The 17,404-nt window shown below is 30.6% G+C and overlaps 1 protein-coding gene across 1 annotated transcript; it reads left to right on the top strand.

The window, feature by feature from the left end:
- The first annotated feature begins 14,521 nt into the window (after nt 1-14,521).
- On the top strand, nt 14,522-15,403 carry LOC139855874 (auxin-responsive protein SAUR36-like). The gene has a single exon (XM_071845116.1). The coding sequence runs from the start codon at nt 14,755-14,757 to the stop codon at nt 15,247-15,249; it is 495 nt and encodes a 164-aa protein (XP_071701217.1). The 5' UTR covers nt 14,522-14,754; the 3' UTR covers nt 15,250-15,403.
- Nucleotides 15,404-17,404: the final 2,001 nt, after the last annotated feature.

The raw sequence follows: 17,404 nt of genomic DNA on the forward strand, positions 1-17,404 counted from the left end.
GAACCACAGGCCCGTCGAATAAGATCAAATCCCCGTTCGAGCAGCAGAAAGGACCCTGAGAGAAACACTCCAAAATACATCAATTTTCCGAGGTCAACTAAGTCAACACACGTCGGCAACGATACCGAGTCCAACCGAACAGACTCGGCTACGGGAAAAGTATGAACACACCAGTGTAGCGACAACCAAACAGTACCAAACGCGAAATCAAATCAATAGAAGCCAAGCCATCTTCACCGATTTTTCGAAGGATTTACAAATCCGTAGACCCCAGAAACCAGCTCCCGCCGGCAACCGCAAAGAGTCACCAACAAAAATTAACTCGCGAATTCCGGCACTCGCCGGCCACCGATAGCCTCCTAAAGCCGCCAACAGCCAGAAAGTGACCTGAATTACTTTCTGTCACAGGCAACCTCAAGAAGCCGTCAGGCAGCCGAAAAACACTAACCAACCACTATACGCTAGCCAAAAGCAACCCTCGAGGACCTGCAAAGGTTGTTAGCGAGGCGAGACCGCCGACAACCACCACCACCTCGTTAATCGCCGTCAGTAGCAGACGACTGCAGGCCAGTCGCCGGAAACCTCCGGATTTCGCCGAAAACCACCGGAATCCACCGGAGTCCATCAGATTTCAACAAATATACACCAATCGACGACCAAACAACCACAATCGACCAAAAAGCCCAAAAACTGAACCGGAACTTACCAGAAGTGAGAGCAGAATTCCACCGGAATTCGTCGCCTGCCATCACCACCGGAAAACGAACGGCACCAGAGAACGGGAAAGTACGACGGAAACCATCTAACCGAACCCACAAAACGAGCAAACAGAATCCTAACCCGTCGATCTGAAACCCTAGAACCCATCAAAACCCGGATCCCGTGAAGACTAACGCGGAATCGCCGCCTGGAGAGGAGATGAAGAACCGGAGAGACCAATAAGTTAACGTCGTTGCCTGAATCGAAGGAACGACGGCGACGACCTTATTAACACGTAAAATGCCGGAAAAGCCGGACCACCGGCGAGATGCCGGACCACCGGCGAGATGCTGGTGGCCGGAAAGGGGAAGAGCTGAAGATTACAAAACTTAAAGAGGTGGATTTAGATGGAAACAGGTGACGGCTGAGGAAAATAAAGAAAACCTAACGATGAAGGAGAAGAGAAGAGTTTGTACGGAGGGAAAAATAAAGAGAGAGAAATATTTTTAGCTAATTACAAATTATATTTGTAATGAGAGTTTTTGCTATAATAAATGATTCTTATCAATTGTTTTAGGACATATCTTACGACATATTAGAAAATTCCAATAAAACAATACTCCATAATATGTGACAAAACCAAATTGATCACAACATGTTATGTTCTAAGATGTTTCGTCTTAAGATCTATCACGGCATAATATATACCCAGTGCATCCGCACCTGAGGGTGGTTACAAGCGTTTCTTGATTAAATTATGTACACGCATGCATCAAATATACTAGTACCATATACAATAGTATATAGTGTGTATATATAGTACAAATCAAAATAAAATAATGTGTACTGGTTGGTACAAAGTAACAATTGCGTCCGGAAATCAAGATCTATGTATGTTGTAAGCAATGCAAATTGTAAAACATTGTCAGCATTTGTCGTCTTCTACAAATATAAACCATTTGACATGTTGTCTAATTTGCATTCGTGAACATAATTCGTAGTCATAATTACTTTAAATAATTAAGTATAATAATCCCTTTTAAATACTTCTTAACACTCCACTCGGTTTGTTGCGTAGTTTCTTTGAATCTTCAGCTTACTAATTTAAGATCTAATCAAATGGACTATGCGACAAAATTATGTCTAATATCTCATCAAGTGAAATCCTCGTGGAGTGTTATTTTTGGTTTCGCCTTAGGTCGAATAATAAGTTTGATTATGATTTTTTTTGGGATCAAAATCTGAAAACGAAAAGATAACTTTGCGTTCGGCTTCTTCAAAAAAATAAATAAATAAATAAAATAAAATTTGCATTGTGATGTCTTATTTGTGTTTGGACTATTTCGCGCAATAGTTAGCTATAGTTAAACGAATAACTCCGAGTCATTTACCCTCTTCAATTAGCACCATATATATACAATCACCTATCGATTTGTCTTAAGCACATATATATTATCAGTTATATCTTACAAAGTTATTTTGTCTGTTATATACGTCGATCGACTCTTTATATTATAAACATAATTACTTAAATGTATGATTGGTATATTCTGTGATGACCCGGGAATTTCTGACTAAATTTTAAACTTTAATCTTTATATGATTCCGACACGATAAGCAAAAATCTGTAATGTTGAGTCTTGGAAGTTTTGAAATCTATATTCATGTAATCAATTACCCTTTGACTATGCTCGACGATTCACGAACAATTGTGTAAATAAATAACTACTTATATATATATATACATTTACATATATAGATATATAAATACAAGTATGCATAATAAATACAATAGATCATTAAGATTAAGTATGCAAAATCAATTACAAGATAATAAATTGATTAATAAAATAAAGTTATATATAAATGTGTATGAATTCTATAAATAATTATCATGATATATATATATATTAGTATAGTATATTAAAGGTAATTACAAGTTATAATATAAGTTGTTATTATTATTACTGTCATTAGTATTATTAACATAAATATTAATATTAACATCAGTATTATTAATATTATTATTATTTATTATTTATATAAATAGGAAATATGATACACGTAATTTATTTTATTATTGTTATTGTATTATTATTTTGATTAACATCCAATTAACTATCTTGATTATTAATTATACTATGAATATTATTAATGTTATCATTTTAATTATTATAATTAAAAGTTATTATTAGTAATATCATTATTAAGCATTATTTGTATTATTATTATTATCTTTATTTCAAATTATTATTAGTTATTATCATGATTATTATATAAAATTAGTATTATCATTATTTTTATTACTCTTATCACTATTATTAAGTATTATTTTGATATTATTATCATTAATATAATTATAATTATTACTTTTATCATTACTATCATTATTATTATTAATAGTATTTTTATTATTAGAACAACATCAATATTATTATTATTATTAATATATATATATATATATATATATATATATATATATATATATTAATTAATAATTTAAATTAAATAAAAAGCCATATATCTCATACGAAATTATTTCCAGTATCTCAAATCTGTACAATTCTTGTTTCCATCCTTTAATTTGTTTCACGTCAACATCCAACTACATTACAGAGACAAATTCTGTTTGATTTCACTTTCATTTTTTTAAAACTTTCTGTTCCTGATTGATAAGCTTGTCGAACCCAATTTGTATTAAACAATTCCATTACAGCTATTAAATAATACCACACTCTTTATGTTTTCAGTTACAAGAAACAGATACCCTTAACAACCCTTGCATAATTCAGATTAATCAGAAAAACCCAGAAAGAAGTCGTTACACCCTGTTCTTATGACTTTTTCACACAAACTTGATTTAAAATGATTTTGCAAAATTGATTAATACCATAGTGTTAGGAATCTTTTATCTAATCTTTCTGAAAAATCTCAGCTTCCAATTCATATTATTCATTTCAAATTTCGAAGTCAAAGTTTGTTTATCAAAAAGTCAAACGAATTTCTACGAACGAATTCAAATAATCTGCTGCAATTCAGGTTCAATTAATGATTTTAATGTATTCTAATGGTGGTTTAGAAGATATTTCGTGAAGATACTAGGGTCTCAAAACACCTTGATTTCGAAATCGAATTTTGAGTTAGTTATGTTCTTGCGTATGCTGTTACTGCTGTGCTGTTATGATTATTATTTTTTTTTTCTCAAGATACCATAGCAGGAATCCTGTTCGTTTTAAATCTCTAAAACTTCATCCAATTCTGTATTGCTGTTATAGTTTTGGATTACATCGGGTCGACTAGTGTTAGGAGAAGAAAGGTATGAACATAATAACAATACGGGTTAAAAGCATATAGATTCTGCTTTAATTCAGAAAATGGGCACAGCCCAGATGGTTATGCGTGTGTTCGGGGGTTCGAGAGGTCGTGGGTTAGAGCCCTGCTTGTGGCGTTCTTTTTAGAAAAGCTTTGAAGGTAGTCTCATTATCATTAGTATTATTATTTTTAATATCATTTTTATTATTATTATTCTTATTATTATTATTATTAATGTTATTATTATTAGAATTATAATTATAATTATTATTATCATTATTATTATGGACATAAGTATGAATACTAATATTATTATTTCTAGTAGTTGTATTATTATTATTATTATTATTATTATTATTATTATTATTATTATTATTATTATTATTATTATCTTTTCTTATTATTATTAGTATTAAGATTAACTTTTGTATTGAAAACTTCATACATAACAAGATTGTCTTTATAATTAAAGACTATCATTATTATTTTTATTATTATTATTTCAAAACACTAATATTATTATTATAAATATTAATCATTTTAAATATATACACAAATTAAATATACAATATATATAAATTAAGGATGTAACAACTAAATTTGTTCAATTACGATTATATGTATTAATAAATATACAAATGTTATAGGTTCGTGAATCCGAGGCCAACCCTGCATTGTTCAGTTTTGTAATATGTATTTTTAATACAAAATACATTAGGTGAGTTTCATTACTCCCTTTTTAAATGCTTTTGCAATATATATTTTTGGGACTGAGAATACATGCGCTGCTTTTATAACTGTTTTACGAAATAGACACAAGTAATCGAAACTACATTCTATGGTTGAATTATTAAATCGAATATGCCCCTTTTTATTTAGTCTGGTAATCTAAGAATTAGGGAACAGACACCCTAATTGACGCGAATCCTAAAGATAGATCTATCGGGCCCAACAAGCCCCATCCAAAGTACCGGATGCTTTAGTACTTCGAAATTTATATCATGTCCGAAGGAGGATCCCTAAATGATGGGGATATTCTTATATGCATATTGTGAATGTCGGTTACCAGGTGTTCAATCCATATGAATGATATTTTTTGTCTCTATGTATGGGACGTATGTTTATGAGAAATGGAAATATGAAATCTTGTGGTCTATTAAGATTATGAAATGATTATTTATGATAAACTAATGAACTCACCAACCTTTTGGTTGACACTTGAAAGCATGTTTATTCTCAGGTACGAAAGAAATCTTCCGCTGTGCATTTGCTCATCTTAGAGATATTACTTGGAGTCATTCATGACATATTTCAAAAAACGTTGCATTCGAGTCGTTGAGTTCATCAAGATTATTATTAAGTCAATTATAGTAAGATATGTTATGAAATGGTATGCATGTCGTCAACTTTAGATGTAATGAAAGATTGTCTTTTCAAAACGAATGCAATGTTTGTAAAATGTATCATATAGAGGTCAAGTACCTCGCAATGTAATCAACTGTTGTAAATCATTTATAATCGATATGGACTTTGTCCGGATGGATTAGGACGGGTCTTCACAGTTGGTATCAGAGCGGTGGTCTTAGCGAACCAGGTCTTGCATTAGTATGTCTAACTGATAGTCGTTACGATGCATTAGTGAGTCTGGACTTCGACCGTGTCTGCATGTCAAAAGTTTTGCTTATCATTTCGTGTCGAAAATTACATGCTTATCATTCTTAGGGAATCAATTGCTTATCATCCTTAATCTAGACATATCTTACTGCCTGGATTGCATGAATAGTGTATAGACAAATTCATATCTTAGCATATCTGCTAATTCATAACGTAGCGTATCTGTTACTGTTACCTTTGCCTGACAACTTCCGTAGATCCCTCCGTAACTTATGGGATTTTAGTATTATATATGCATATGTAAATTATGTATTGCAGGATACTAATCTACATCCTATAATCTATTTATTATCGAAAATCCTTCATCTGATCGTCCGAGATGAATCCCTCAACCAGTTCGAGTCCTTCAGATTCCGATAACTATTCCGATAATTATTCCGACAGTTATTCCGATATGGAAACACACTTGAGCTCCGAAAGCAGTATAACCAGAATGGATCAATCAATCGGCCAACATCAATTCATCTGATGGGTTCGTAGTCTACTTAATCATTGGAGACAAGAAGAAGGTGATCCTTTTCATCAACCGAATTCACCTCTTAGTGAAGAACCTGAAGCACTTACCGGTGAATCTATTCGAAACACCATATTCACCCTTATTGCCAGGATATCCCACAACGATTGTATTCTATCCACAATTCTAGATTTTATTCATGCGCTCGTTCCGACCGACAATCACTCCGGAATAATGGAAGAAGTCAACGAACTTCGCGCTCGAGTAATCAATTTGGAGAGTATGGTGCAAAATGTACCAGCTTCAGCAACATCACCAGTATCTACAGTACCATCAATAACAGCACCAGTACCATCAACAATCCATGCCACAACATCTCATTCTGTACCTCAAGTATAATCATCGTTCTACGTATCGTTCTACATCAATTATCTTCGTTCAGTATGGCGATTATATAATCTCTAATGTTTTAGAGATTATATATTCTTGTTCTAACAATAAATCAAATGAGATTAATATCACATTAACTCATTAAATCCGTGATTATATCTGAAGAAAATATATATGTATATATATTTTCATAAAGATTGTAGTTAAAAATTCTTTTGTACAAACTGTTGATGGTGAAAATATTTTAACGGGTAGGTAACACCCGAGGAATATTTAGATTTCACATTAATAAGTTACACTGTACATCATTCGAATCTGATTCAACAGTCATTTACTATCCTATTTACATATACCGATATACGAATCCGTTCACCACAGGATAACCATTTCCATTCAATTCATATTCGGGTTTTGACTTATCGGAATCCAACAAGTGGCATAATGAAGAAAACAGTGAACAAAATAAAATTTGTTAGGAACAAACGAATTAACTAATTGAAATATTGTTAAGAATCCACGCTAACTGTTCCTAGCTAACTGTTCCTAGCTAACTGGTTACATTTTTATTTACCGCAATTTAATTATCGCAATTTATATTCTCGCAATTTTATTTATCGTCATTTAATTTCTGTTATTTACTTTACGCACTTTATTTATCGTCATTTATTTTCTGTTATTAATTTTACACACTTTAAATGTCGGGACACGTATACAAGGTTTTGACATATCATATCGACGCATCTATATATATTATTTGGAATCACCATAGACACTCTATATGCAGTAATGATCGAGTTCTCTATACAGGGTTGAGGTTGATTCTACAATAATATATATACTTTGAGTTGTGATCGAGTCTGAGATAAATACGGGTCACGATACGTATTAATTAATTCGAATATTATATATTAAACTATATATGAATTATTGAATTGCTAACTGTGGACTATCAACTGTGGACTACCAACATTGGACAATTAAAATGAATTAAAATATTGACTATAACATATGAAACTAAACAATTCTTCAAGTTTGCCACTTGAATTCATCTTAAACCTCATTTGTATCTTCACGATTACATTCTGCGTTCAAACCTTTCATGATTCTTGAAAACACCTCAACCGAGAGGATGAATCAACCGCACTTCATCTACGGAAGGAAAGATTTGTGCATATAGTTATGCACCTGAGAAACTCTCGGCAACTGAGTAAAAGTTTAACACGTAGCCGCGTCAGATCCTTTGGCATTTATTAGCAAAAATAACTTTGCGATCCCTTTTCAAAGTAGCAAATTTTGTCACAGCTTCAGCAAATCAACTTCGACTTTTCGTTCGAAACAACCTCATTATCACCTTGACTAATATGTATGTTCATTTATTGTTACCGGGAACCTTTTATATTCCACCATATTACCGTCAGCGTTTAATCATCTAAAAAACACAATTTTCTTGAAATCATCTCGGATCGATAACAAATGATTCAGATAGGGTAGCAGTAAATGTAGAGGAATCGGCAATCAGTACTTTGAAAACTCACAGCATATCTACATCAACAGTTATATGTATGACATTTATCTCTTAGAATTATGATCTCTCATTCTGAAATTCTGAAAAACACTCAGTCACAAATCAATACTCTGAATGTTGAAAAATCTGAATGAAGCAGCAGAAACTGTAGATAACCGTAAACGACCATAATCATCGAAAGTTTGATGATAAAGATTAGTATGTTGGAAAAGCTCAGAAAAGTTGGAACTGGAAAATGGATTGATCTAACCGTAAATGAAAAATGGATTGAGCTAACCGTAAATGAAACCAAGGAGAAATACAAGTAACATACCCTAAATTCATAGAACCCAGATAAATCTAGATCCGTTGAAATCTTTAGAGAATATCTTGCTCCGAAGTCATGTTAAAATCTTGCGAAAAATCTTTCTCCATCAACCATCGAACTTAGAAATTCCAAAATATCATCATCAATATCTTCGATATTTCTGAGGATAATTTCATAAATATTCTCGTCCGAAATTATATACCTCTTCGTGCGTCCTGTGTATCATTATGTTGGAAACATTCAATGGAAAATTTAGTATCGAAAAGCGGATTATGCGAAACTATGAAAGAAGCCGTGAACAAATCACAAAGAATAAGTTTGACTTCAAAGAATCCAAATGATTCCGTTTCTGATGAAATATTTAGCGAATACCTCGCTTCCGAATCTAAACCCTTACGGATAAATCTGCTTCATCATCCATCGATATTAGAAATTCCAAGATATCATCGTATCTTTCATTATAAATATCCTCCATATTTCTGAAGATATTTTTATAATTATTCTTATCTGAAATCAATAATCTATTCGTGCTATCAATGTTACATCATATAGAAACTGTTAGTTTCTATATTTTGTAAACTTTCGAGCTTAAAATATGAATGTTTTTGGAAGTAGTGTTGGGAACTGATGCATGAGTTAGTATAATATAATGACACTTGATCAACGTGATTATATTACAGTAAGTCATGCTGAGTTTCTAATGAAACCTGATGATGGTTCACAGTAGATTATAACATCATCATGTGTCATGTTACATAACTCTTTCATTCTACATAACCTCCGAACATATCAAGAAGAATATATTCTTGATAGTTCTATCATCTGTATTTTTGATAAATTTGAAAATCAAATCATGCTATCACGTTCCACCCTACTTAGAACATTATAATAATTTAGAACTCTATATCTACAAATTCTGGACCATTATTCGCTTGATTTAAAGTCGGGAAGAGAAAACAAGAGCATGAAGCTCCGATATATAAGAAAAATATAAAGCCCAACAACACCACCGAAATTACAAACTGTGGATATCAGTGCGTATAGCAATATAAAGACACGGGAGAATTATAAATACAATAATCCCTAGACCATAGTAGAAATAAACAGATTCTTCCGGTGGGAGTTAGAAAAGAAGAATGATCATTGCGATAGTCAGAATAAGAACAAGGATTAGAACCGGATTAAGCATTATTATAATCTTTTAGATATATGAACTGAGAAAGAAGGTATAGAAGTGGTGGAAACTAATGGAATGGAAAAGATAAATTTATAGTGGAAATATCAGACAAAGCAATCAAGGCAGATCATCGCATTTAATTAAAGAGATCCTAACTTCCTCATTTACCGAAGAATCATATCTTTTAGATTTCGAAGATTTTCTTTGAAATCCCTTGAATTCCGGAATTCAACTCTGACAACGTCAAAAGTTAAGACTCACCTTAATTTCTAAATTTAACCCTGGTTATGTCAAAAGCTAAGACGAAACTCTATTTCTTCATTTCATTCTTTCGTGATAACTTCATTCGTGCTCTTCGAATAATTGAATTATTTTATCTATATTATTCAATAATGATAAAACTTTATTTATCAACTCATATTCGTCAGGAAAACATATTTATTGTTAGCTATGACTACCTCACTCAAATTTCGGGACGAAATTTCTTTAACGGGTAGGTACTGTGATGACCCGGAAATTTCTGACTAAATTTTAAACTTTAATCTTTATATGATTTCGACACGATAAGCAAAAATCTGTAATGTTGAGTCTTGGAAGTTTTGAAATCTATATTCATGTAATCAATTACCCTTTGACTATGCTCGACGATTCACGAACAATTGTGTAAATAAATAACTAATTATATATATATATACATTTACATATATAGATATATAAATACAAGTATGCATAATAAATACAATAAATCATTAAGATTAAGTATGCAAAATCAATTACAAGATAATAAATTGATTAATAAAATAAAGTTATATATAAATGTGTATGAATTCTATAAATAATTATCATGATATATATATATATATATATATATATATATATATATATATATATATATATATATATATATATATATATATTAGTATATTAAAGGTAATTACAAGTTATAATATAAGTTGTTATTATTATTACTGTCATTAGTATTATTAACATAAATATTAATATTAACATCAGTATTATTAATATTATTATTATTTTTTATTTATATAAATAGGAAATATGATACACGTAATTTATTTTATTATTGTTATTGTATTATTATTTTGATTAACATCCAATTAACTATCTTGATTATTAATTATACTATGAATATTATTAATGTTATCATTTTAATTATTATAATTAAAAGTTATTATTAGTAATATCATTATTAAGTATTATTTGTATTATTATTATTATCTTTATTTCAAATTATTATTAGTTATTATCATGATTATTATATAAAATTAGTATTATCATTATTTTTATTACTCTTATCACTATTATTAAGTATTATTTTGATATTATTATCATTAATATAATTATTACTTTTATCATTACTATCATTATTATTATTAATAGTATTTTTATTATTAGAACAACATCAATATTATTATTATTAATATATATATATATATATATTAATTAATAATTTAAATTAAATAAAAAGCCATATATCTCATACGAAATTATTTCCAGTATCTCAAATCTGTACAATTCTTGTTTCCATCCTTTAATTTGTTTCACGTCAACATCCAACTACATTACAGAGACAAATTCTGTTTGATTTCACTTTCATTTTTTTAAAACTTTCTGTTCCTGATTGATAAGCTTGTTGAACCCAATTTGTATTAAACAATTCCATTACAGCTATTAAATAATACCACACGACTTTATGTTTTCAGTTACAAGAAACATATACCCTTAACAACCCTTGCATAATTCAGATTAATCAGAGAAACCCAGAAAGAAGTCGTTACACCCTGTTCTTATGACTTTTTCACATAAACTTGATTTAAAATGATTTTGCAAAATTGATTAATACCATAGTGTTAGGAATCTTTTATCTAATCTTTCTGAAAAATCTCAGCTTCCAATTCCTATTATTCATTTCAAATTTCGAAGTCAAAGTTTGTTTATCAAAAAGTCAAACGAATTTCTACGAACGAATTCAAATAATCTGCTGCAATTCAGGTTCAATTAATGATTTTAATGTATTCTAATGGTGGTTTAGAAGATATTTCGTGAAGATACTAGGGTCTCAAAACACCTTGATTTCGAAATCGAATTTTGAGTTAGTTATGTTCTTGCGTATGCTGTTACTGCTGTGCAGTTATGATTATTATTATTTTTTTCTCAAGATACCATAGCAGGAATCCTGTTCGTTTTAAATCTCTAAAACTTCATCCAATTCTGTATTGCTGTTATAGTTTTGGATTACATCGGGTCGACTAGTGTTAGGAGAAGAAAGGTATGAACATAATAACAATACGGGTTAAAAGAATATAGATTCTGCTTTAATTCAGAAAATGGGCACAGCCCAGATGGTTATGCGTGTGTTCGGGGGTTTGAGAGGTCGTGGGTTCGAGCCCTGCTTGTGGCGTTCTTTTTAGAAAAGCTTTGAAGGTAGTCTCATTATCATTAGTATTATTATTTTTAATATCATTTTTATTATTATTATTCTTATTATTATTATTATTATTAATGTTATTATTATTAGAATTATAATTATAATTATTATTATCATTATTATTATGGACATAAGTATGAATACTAATATTATTATTTCTAGTAGTTGTATTATTATTATTATTATTATTATTATTATTATTATTATTATTATTATTATTATTATTATTATTATTATTATTATTATCTTTTCTTATTATTATTAGTATTAAGATTAACTTTTGTATTGAAAACTTCATACATAACAAGATTGCCTTTATAATTAAAGACTATCATTATTATTTTTATTATTATTATTTCAAAACATTAATATTATTATTATAAATATTAATCATTTTAAATATATACACAAATTAAATATACAATATATATAAATTAAGGATGTAACAACTAAATTTGTTCAATTACGATTATATGTATTAATAAATATACAAATGTTATAGGTTCGTGAATCCGAGGCCAACCCTGCATTGTTCAGTTTTGTAATATGTATTTTTACTGCAAAATACATTAGGTGAGTTTCATTACTCCCTTTTTAAATGCTTTTGCAATATATATTTTTGGGACTGAGAATACATGCGCTGCTTTTATAACTGTTTTACGAAATAGACACAAGTAATCGAAACTACATTCTATGGTTGAATTATTAAATCGAATATGCCCCTTTTTATTTAGTCTGGTAATCTAAGAATTAGGGAACAGACACCCTAATTGACGCGAATCCTAAAGATAGATCTATCGGGCCCAACAAGCCCCATCCAAAGTACCGAATGCTTTAGTACTTCGAAATTTATATCATGTCCGAAGGAGGATCCCTGTGATGACCCAGAAATTTCGACTAAATTTAAACTTAATCTTTGTATGATTAACATTTCCGACACGATAAGCAAAGTCTGTAAAACTGAATCTCAAAATTTTTGAATTACTTTTATATATTTAAATACCTTCGGTTGTTTTCGACGATTCGCGAACAATTATATGTAAAAAGATACATATATACTATAACATGAAAAGGTAACAATGTATTAATTGTTTGATACCGTACATTAAACTTATTGGTTTAAATATCTATTTGAATGTATATGATAAGTTGAAATATTTATTATTAAAATTTATTTATAAATAACTTCCAATGTGTATTTAAAAACTGATTTATGTATATTAAAAAGATATATACATATATATAATAAACGATAGTAACATTCGTTTATTGATTCAATTGATATTTAGATAAGTTAACTAAAGCGTTTAAGATGAACCAGTTAAACACTAATTTGTTACAGTGTTTTCAAATTGCCACATTACTCAAAATGCTACAGTGTTTTCGAAAATCACTATTTGCTACAGTGAATTGCTACAGGGGATATTCTTATATGCATATTGTGAATGTCGGTTACCAGGTGTTCAATACATATGAATGATATTTTTTGTCTCTATGTATGGGACGTATGTTTATGAGAAATGGAAATATGAAATCTTGTGGTCTATTAAGATTATGAAATGATTATTTATGATAAACTAATGAACTCACCAACCTTTTGGTTGACACTTGAAAGCATGTTTATTCTCAGGTACGAAAGAAATCTTCCGCTGTGCATTTGCTCATCTTAGAGATATTACTTGGAGTCATTCATGACATATTTCAAAAAACGTTGCATTCGAGTCGTTGAGTTCATCAAGATTATTATTAAGTCAATTATAGTAAGATATGTTATGAAATGGTATGCATATCGTCAACTTTAGATGTAATGAAAGATTGTCTTTTCAAAACGAATGCAATGTTTGTAAAATGTATCATATAGAGGTCAAGTACCTCGCGATGTAATCAACTGTTGTGAATCATTTATAATCGATATGGACTTTGTCCGGATGGATTAGGACGGGTCTTCACATATTCAACATCAACATATCAACATTCAACATACACTTATAAAAACAACAACATATAATTACGAGTACTCCGTAATAAATAAGTTGTTAGAGAATTAGTATTGGGTCAGCCCGATGCATTGTGGGCTGGGTCGAATAGGGTTTAAATAGTTATTACGGTTAACATGTATCTATAAATATCGCATGATTAATAAAGTATAACCTACGGGTTTATGTTGTTTAACATGGTATCAAGAGCGGGTTAATCCTGAAACCTAGTCGACCGTCTCGAGCTGCTGCTCTATACCGCCCGTCAAATCTATCATCTCTTTTAATAAATAAATAATCATTTTTTAACATGGTCCACTTTATCTGTTTGGTCACTTTGTGTTTAAAAATTTACATGCCACATGACTAAATGGACCACCTGAGCCGTGTGCCGACAACTACCTTCTTCCCCCTGTCTCACAACAATACAAACATTTTAAATATTAAAAATATACTGATAATATAACATACAAAGAATCTTGTTCTTTAACTCCACTACTTCCCCTTTATATAAATACCCTATTAACACTGACCTGTATTCACATCTTTCTGACTCAATCACTAACCTTTTGACCTCATCTTCAAATTCTAAACACAACTCATTTCAAATATTCAAAACCCCATCAAACCCTTTAAATCTTATCAAATTTCACTCATAAAACCATCAAGAACACTAGTACAACAAATTCTAATAACTACCCATTTCAATTCATAAAAATCCCACAAACCCCTTTTAATCACGGGTGATCCCGAACTGCTATTCAAAAAAAATCTCTCTTCAAAACAACATCACTATGAAACAACAAGTTCGAGGTTTCAGAATTCGACTAAAGCTCGTTAAAGCGATCAAATGGACATTCCATAATCGAAAAACACAATCTAGTACTTACACTAAGTATTCATGTACTCACAAAGCTATGACAAGGTTATGCAAATTGGGACAGAGTTTAAAGAAAAGCATGAAAAAATTTTGTTTTTCAAGAAGATCAAATTATATTCGAATCGGGCAAGAAATGTTTTGTAATGAAAAACCGGTTCCTAAAGGGCATATGGCAGTTTATTTTGGTGAAAAAGAGGATGATGCACGTAGGATTTTGGTGCCAGTAATTTATTTTAATCATCCACTTTTTAGTGATCTTTTGAGAGAAGCTGAGAAGGTTTATGGGTTTAATCATCGAGGCGGAATACACGTACCGTGCCAAGTATCCGAATTCGAAAATGTGCAAACTAGGATTTGTGCCACTAGCGGTTATGGTAGTTATAGACGTTCATGGAAGAATTGGGTGTGACTTGTAATTAATTGAGCATTTTTATTTTGCGACTATTAGTGATAGATTCTCTTTTTAGGTTGTTATGTTTGTTTTAATTTGATCTTGTTCTTGATTCTCTGCTTCGTTTTGACTTGTAAATATAATTCCGATAATTATAATATAATGTTAATGTGTGTCTTTTCTAGCGACTTGCTAGTGTAATTCGTGTATTTCTTTTATTTATATTAAAATTTTACTTGCCTTTCAAAAAAAAATATAATGTTAATGTTATTATAATGTTATGTTATAGTTTATTTACTTTTGGAAACGATAACTCTATCAAGCTATCGGCGGTCACTAGTGCTACCTTAATATTTGTTGGTTAAGACCAGACCCATCGCGGCGTTAGTCCCTGGCGTCAGTCCAGTTGGCATTAAACTGACGAAAACTGACGAGTTTATTGCAGCGTCAGTCCTTGAGGCGTCGGTCCGTCTGTCACTCCATTGACCCAAAAAAAATTTCCGTTAGTTTTTTTTTTAACCAATCAAATGATTTTCCAATTTTAATTGATATATATTATTTATAATTAATTTATTTTTCTCACACCATTTTCAATCAGATTTTACCACATCACCCTATCCAATATCTAACACAAAAAACTGATACACACGGTTATAAAATGTCAGAAACTGACATTGCCAAATCACAGTCGGATTGCACTTTTTTGTCAAAAAGTGTCAAAACCGCCTGTGTCACGGTTGGAATGGTCTAATATAATTTAAATGTGCGGATAAAACTTTGAATCGTGTAGTTACTTTTGCGATAAAGTATATTGTCATAGGGTTACACGAAATCTTTATTCGGGATAAGACAAAGGCACAACTCCGATATGACAATTAAAATTGGAAGTTAAGAACATAGAGTTTTATATATATTGTGAATGTTCATTTTACCATCATCTAGAAAATGAGACAGGAACTCTCTACTTATAGAGAATGAAGTGTTACATCTTTTGATAAAAAGGTGTCCATAAATAGTCACACCTTTTGGTGAAAATGTATCATGAATGGTTATACTATTTCATGAAAAGTAATACCTTTTCATGAAGAGTGACACACCAATTCATAATAGTTGTGTCTTTTGGCAAAAAAGACATCAACTAGTAAACATTAAACATAACTTTTTTTTTGTTTAGACAATGAATAGGATCACCCGAAATGACTTTATCTCATGTAAATCAACTTATCACACAAAATAACTGATGACAGTAAAATTACCAACAATACTCAGTTGTACAAACTTTCCACTTACTAAAAAATACGATGTAACTATAATAAAGATTATTTTTATGGTGTGAGAGGTTGTGAAGAATGTTATAGGGTTTTAGTGTGACGTATTAATAATGTGAAAAAGATGTTCGTTATGGGAAGATTGTGCAAGAGGATTGTGAAAATTCGTTAGTCATGTGTAAAAAATGATTAATCATTGAATGAAAATATGATATGATTAATTAATTTAAATTCAAAAAGCAAAAACCAATTTAGAATTAAGATGTGTTCGAGGTTTACTCTATGGTATTACGCTCCACTTCTCCTTCAACGCTTTATTTCAAAGCGACAACGTCACCGGGATTGAATAAAATCGGAATTCAATGTGAATTACAAGATTAGTTAAAGTGAGTGTTTGTAAATTACAAATTCTATTTGGACTAGAAAATCATGGAAATGTTCTAGCATAATTAATTAACATTAACATTAACATTAACATTAACATTAACACTTACACACTAAAAGTGCTGCCCAATGTCGTCGTTTCAGTTATATCGGATTGTCGCTTTGAATATGCGTTCACATTATAAACGGTCCCTCAACTTCGACTATATTTACACACCGGCTCCTCAAGTTTACACTTTTTATAAAAGAAACTAATTCAACACGAATTTATAACGGGCTCTATCTTCTCGCTCGGTACGAGTTAAATTTTTCAGAGGCCACCGTTCAACTCGAAAAAATCTTACGAACCCAACGGGACTAACTATACGCAAAACGGACACTTTTAAAAAAAAACGCTAAACACAACGACAACCTGTATCTTCCCGCTCGCCACGAGTTAAATTTTTCCGACGGCAACGTCAGACTCGAAATAATTTTATGGAGTTAAATTTTTCCGACAGCACCGTTACACTCGAAAAAAT

This window comes from Rutidosis leptorrhynchoides, chromosome 6 (assembly GCF_046630445.1).
Source record: "Rutidosis leptorrhynchoides isolate AG116_Rl617_1_P2 chromosome 6, CSIRO_AGI_Rlap_v1, whole genome shotgun sequence".
Lineage (NCBI taxonomy): Eukaryota > Viridiplantae > Streptophyta > Magnoliopsida > Asterales > Asteraceae > Rutidosis > Rutidosis leptorrhynchoides.

Coding starts and splice junctions, on each gene's coding strand:
- LOC139855874 (XM_071845116.1), top strand. CDS start 14,755: ATGAAACAACAAGTTCGAGGTTTCAGAATTCGACTAAAGCTCGTTAAA.